Below are 6,000 nucleotides of genomic sequence, written 5' to 3' on the forward strand. Positions count from 1 at the left end.
AAACTCTGCTAAAATAAAATGTTATCTGCTGCAAACACAACGCAGAGGCTGAACGCAGCGCTAAAAACATGAAAAGGCGAGACAAAATGTTGACAAAAAAATTAACAAAATGTTGACAAAGTGACGAAGAGGCTGATAACAGAAATGAATTTTCCATCACGTCACGTGTGAAAGATCATCTCAGTACAGTTTCAGAACACACAACAAAATCCCACCACATATCCAAAACTTTCAATGATTTTTACAAATTCCATGACTTTTCCAGGTTTTCCATGAGCATGAAATCATATAGACCTATCTCATCTATAGCTGCAATTAATTCTCCTTTAAATCAATTTTTATTAGTTTTTTTTATATAAATGTCATTTTGATTGGTTGTTCTGTTTCCTGTTTCTGTTTTTTTTTTATTAAATGTGATTTTATTGTTTTTATCATTTGTTTTTTGTGCTTTTACCTGTAAACACTTATATAAAATAAATAAATGAAATAAATCTGATCAAAAAACAGCTGAGTACTTCAGATCATCTCACACTGACATTTGATATGCTGCTGAAGGAATCAGTGAATATTGTACATTTGGAGAAAAATACGATTTAACTCTTTCAGAAAATCTGGCATCCGGTCATGAGTCTGATGTGAAAACTGAGCTGAAAGGGTTAACTCAGTCACTGATGTTGTTTTTCGTTTCTTTTTATGTTTGATTTGTTGTTGTTTTTTTATTATTATCGTGGTTGATTTTTTTATTTATCTATTTTTTTGCTGTTGTTGTTTGTTTGTGATTTCCTGTTGGTGTTTTTTTGTATTCTTATAAAATTCTTTAAAATCAGTGATGAGATGGGTCGGTGCTGTTTTGTGCAGCAGCCAGCAGGCGGCAGCAGAGACACGTTAAAAAAGACGCCACAGACTCAGACGGCCGATAACTGAAGATCACACGGTGACAGAAGAGCCAAGACGCTGATCTCGGACTGACGGTGAAAACCTCGCTGCTCTTCATGAATGCTGATTTGATTATTTTGGTGATTTTTAGGTCACGATTTAAAACCACGTTTACATTTGTATTCTTTCAGCAGATTAAAAACTAACATGAAAGCTGAGAGACTGTTGGCCGCTGCAGTCCACGTCCTCCTGAAATGTCAGCGGAGAGGTTTCGGTGGCCGGATGCAGAGCGGCGGAGGAACACTTGAAGTTGTTATATGACTGCTGAGCAATTAAAGCGTCGCCCACGTGGCGTGCTCCAGGTGAGGCGTGGGAGGAAGCTGACGGAGACAAGCTCGTGTTGCATAAGTTGAAAAATTAACCCTCTCCCTCGTCACCGCGGCTGTCTCCTCTCAGTCTGCGGGGCCGACGCTCGCTCTGTTTTCAGCCTGTCAGAGACATGTCCCTCTGAGACACGTACTCTGAGAGCGAGGACGCCATTGCACAGGAAGACTGACCCGCAGCGACACTCGGCCTGCTGGCCTGCACACGTTCCGAGGAGTTTAGGACGCATCTAAGGTTTTAGGACATTTCTAGGACTTTAGGACATTTCAGGCTTTTTTGGACATTTCTAGGACTTTAGGACATTTCAGGAGTCTTGGGACATTTCTAGGACTTTTGGACATTTCTAAGATCTTAGGATGTTTTTAGGATTTTAAGATGATTTTAGTGTTTAGGACATTTCCATAATTTCAGGACCTTTCTACGATTATTAAATGTTTCTCTGGATGTAAGTTGAGTGTTGTTGTGCTCCAGGACTGAGGGGGAGCTGATTTCTGCGTCTCTGAGCGTCTCTGAGAGACAGCCCATCAGAGCCAAGCTGGTGGAGTGGATCTGAGGTCGCAGCTTCCTGAGACGTCCCAGCTCACGTGTGTGACGTGTGATTACGCGTGTGATCTCGTGTGTGATCTCGTGTGTGACCTCATGTGTGACCACGTGTGTGATCTCGTGTGTGATCTCGTGTGTGATCTCGTGTATGATCTCGTGTGTGACCACGTGTGTGATCTCGTGTGTGATCTCGTGTGTGCGTGTCTGCCAGCGTGTGCTTGTGTGTGTTTGTTTCGCGGCCCCCTCACCTGTGAGAAGCCGGGCCCTGCCACGCTGTAGGGGCGTTGTTGTCTGCCGTGCAGCGCGGCGGCGTTCTGTGCCGCCATGCGAGTCTGGACGGCGTAATCCGGGGCGGGCAGAGCCATGTCTTCTCTCTCTAGAAGGTTCCCCGTGCTGCTGCTCTTCCCGTGGAGGCTGAAACACGCAGACAGACAGAAACGCAGGAAACAGTCAACGTGTTGCCCCTGTGCGGATTTCTACTCGGCCAATCCAGAGCAAATATTTCTAATAATATTTTGGATATTCTGTATTCATGCACAAACAACACGGTACCTGTGTTGTATAAAGTTAAAAATCAGGTTTTATAGTGGCGAAAAGTTACGGATTAGACGACACTCTGAGTGAGAGTCTGAACACAAACCGTCTGCAGTCGCAGCACAGACGACTCACAGGAGCTTCAGCACAATTCATGTGAAACAAACACAAACTGAGATTTCCTGACGCGATTTATGTCTGTGCAGAAAGTTCAAAAATATGCGACATAATAACTAACAAATGTAAAATATCTGTGCTTTACAGAAAATAAAAGATATAAATAAAAATAAATTAAATTAAATTAAAATAAAAACCAAATATACGAGTTCAGTTACACAAAACGTTTGCTAAGTTCATGTTTATTTCAGTGATGACTTTCATTTTAGGATAAAAGAAAAAATCGAGAAAAGCTCCACAGACATACTTGTGTACTCGGAGTTGCCGCATGGAGCTGCTGTCGCCTTCAGAGATGACGCGGGTGTAGGAGAAAGGAAACCAGCCGCGCCTGCACGGGGCAACACAAAAAAATAACATATACATATATATATATATATATATATATATATATATATATATATATATATATATATATATATATATATATAAAATGTAAATGTTAAGAAATTTAAGAGTTAAATAGAAAAGGAAAAAAAAATAAATTAAACAAGACAAAAATACAAATAAGATCAAATCTGATACTCATACTGTGTGACAAACACAGGATAACTGTAATAAACACATGATGTGGAGCTTTGTCCTGGAAAAATGTAGAATTATTATTATTATTTCTATAATAATAATAATATTACTATAATAATATTATTATTATTATTACTATAATAATATTATTATTATTATTACTATAATAATAACATTACTATAATAATAATGATAATAATAATAAGAAGAAGAAGAAGAATAGTAATTATAGTAATTGTTGTTATTTAAAAATAAAGATACAGTAAAAATAATACTTTTATAATAATAAAAGAGTATATTATTACTATTATTATTAGTAGTACTAGTACTGTGATTATTATATTGCACACTAACGTTTGTGCACCTGCACCAAAGCCTGAGTATTTAAAGTGATGAATCCTCTGCAGACTTCAACACAAACGCATCTTAAGTCTCCTGAGTTAAAACAGCTGTTCAAATCTTCAGAGAGGGAAAATAAAGTCACTCACATCCTGGTCTTCTCGTTCTCTCCGTAGTGCCAGCCGTCGCGGGCCTCGGGGACCAGCAAGGTCACCACGTCGCCCTCGTAGAAGCTGAGCAGGGTGCTGTTGTCTCCGGCTGCGTGAGAGAAGATGGCCTGAACCCGAGTCCTCCCGTTCCTCTCCAGACCCGCCGCCATGGAGCTGGAGCGAGGCAGCGTGCGCGTCTCCGCTGCAGGAAGACGAGGACAGATTTCACTTTCTCTAAAACGTGACGGTTAAAAACACCAAAAACCTGCTGTGACGACTTAACTCTGACATTTTATTTAACCCTTTAGGGAGTGTTTGCTGCATTTTACTTTTCCTCCTTCCTGTTGTGATAACTGTGTGTGTGTTGATGCATGTGTCCTAAATGTAGTCCAGATTGTGTATTTGAGTGTAATCAGTGAATTTGCAGCTCAGCTCCTACAATAAGTCTAAAATACACTGTGGAAACTAAATAGTTACATTCAGACTGTTCAGGTCCAAAAATGCTCCATTGAAACCCATTCAAACTGACATTTTTGATCCCACAGCCATCAGAGCAGAAAAACAGGACTTGTATTATTTCTGGGTGTCATTCTGGGCTTTTGACTCTGAATTTGTCATTTTGACGATTTTCCACCTGATGAGGTCATTTTGACCATATTTGGCATATGGAGGAAATACATGCTATTTCCACTAGGTGACTTGTCACAGTCAATGTAGCTGCTGATCACTGACATATCCCAGACTGTCAGCAGCTACACTCACACACTGACATATCCCAGACTGTCAGCAGCTACACTCACACACTGACAGATCCCAGACTGTCAGCAGCTACACTCACACACTGACATATCCCAGACTGTCGGCAGCTACACTCACACACTGACATATCCCAGACTGTCGGCAGCTACACTCACACACTGACATATCCCAGACTGTCAGCAGCTACACTCACACACTGACATATCCCAGACTGTCAGCAGCTACACTCACACACTGAGGAGGAGATTAGAAATTACTCATTATTTCATCTAAAAACATAGTGACATCATGAGAAAAAACGGACATTTAAAGGGTTAAAAATTATTCCAATAAAAGTAAAAAATCATTAATGTATATTTTTCATAGCTTGATTTTTAAAAAAGTGTAAGTGTGAGTATTTGACTTTGCGCAAAAAAATAATCATATATAAAAATCAATGTTGCTGCTGATCATTGACATAATAAAGACTGTGGTAGTAAAAAAAATCTACTTATCATGTAGTACATTTAAAATAACAATTTTTTTTTCCATCTAAAAACATCATAACAAAAGCCTGGCATTTAAAGGGTAAATATTCTAAAATAATTAACAAATATTTGATATTTATGATTAGGATGTTGTTTAAAAACTTCTCTTAAAGGAAATTATATTAATTTATAATATTTTTCAAAGCTTGATTCATTCATTCTTGCTTCATTTTGTGCTCAGAGCAGGATGAGTGTGTGTGACTTTAAAGCGGGCTCTAAGGGGTTAAAGACACTCGTCTCCACGGCGTGCGGTCTTACTCAGGGTGGTCTTGCTCTTGGCGGGGGCGACCTTGCGGACTGGCAGGGTGTTGGAGTAGACCTCCCCTCCGTGCCGCGGCGGCTGCGGGGACGCCTTGCCCTGGGCCACCTTGCTCTCCATCCACTGCTGGTAGTCCTCGCCTCCGTGAGCGCCGGTGGTGCCGTTCATCACCGGCAGCCCCGCCTCCACTCCTCCCATCAGCCTCTGCAGAGACAGAGAGCAATTAAAACAAACTCCCTCGTCCCCCTGGACGCCGTTACATAACATGCGACAGCTCGCTGTGACGAGGACGAGGCTCTGGGTCAGAAACGCTGCCGAGAGCTGAAAGCACGCCGAGCCACGTTCACACGCTTCAATCTGCAGCATGAAACGGCAGCGAGCTTTTTCATCTCAGCTGAACTTTCATGAAAATCTCCAGTTTTTCTGTTTCCTCTGAGCCCGCCCGCAGGACGGGAGGGGCCCCAGGGGGCCGCAGGAAGTTAGCTTAATTAGCACGGCTCGCTAACGAGGACATCTGCATTCACAAGAGCGTTGAGGGCTCCCATGATGCACCAGCCACCTCCAGGAGCCCCCTGTCCCCCGAAATCCTACAGCAGGGACACTCAGCCTGCTGAGTTTGGGGGCCACCTTTGCAAAACGACCAGAGTCCTGCAGCCGGTCACAGAGGCCCCACACGTGTTTCTGGGATTTCTGTAGGATTTTATGACATTTCTACTATTTTAGGACATTTCTGAGATTTTAGGACATTTATGGGACTTAAAGACATTCCTTGGACTTTAGGACGTTTCTAGGATTTTAGAACATTTCTACTATTTTAGGGAGTTTCTAGAATTTTAAGAAATTTCTGAGATTTTGGGATGTTTCTAGGACTTAGGGGATATTCCTAGGACTTTAGGACATTTCTATGATTTTAGGACATTAGTGTCTTAGC

General features: G+C 41.5%; 1 protein-coding gene across 9 annotated transcripts in view; it reads right to left on the reverse strand.

Moving 5' to 3' along the window:
- Positions 1–6,000, reverse strand: part of baiap2b (BAR/IMD domain containing adaptor protein 2b) — a 115,024-nt gene that overhangs the window by 48,632 nt on the left and 60,392 nt on the right. For all 9 annotated transcript variants that reach the window (XM_088070000.1, XM_088069995.1, XM_088069996.1 and 6 more), the window contains 4 exons: positions 5,069–5,273; positions 3,525–3,726; positions 2,762–2,842; positions 2,052–2,217 (listed from right to left, as the gene is read on the reverse strand). In XM_088070000.1, coding sequence (XP_087926126.1) covers positions 2,052–2,217; positions 2,762–2,842; positions 3,525–3,726; positions 5,069–5,273 — 654 coding nt within the window. The remainder of the gene's footprint in view (positions 1–2,051; positions 2,218–2,761; positions 2,843–3,524; positions 3,727–5,068; positions 5,274–6,000) is intronic.

The sequence above is a fragment of the Plectropomus leopardus genome, chromosome 19 (assembly GCF_026936395.1).
Source record: "Plectropomus leopardus strain MGB_pleo_1.0 chromosome 19, ASM2693639v1, whole genome shotgun sequence".
Classification (NCBI taxonomy): domain Eukaryota; kingdom Metazoa; phylum Chordata; class Actinopteri; order Perciformes; family Serranidae; genus Plectropomus; species Plectropomus leopardus.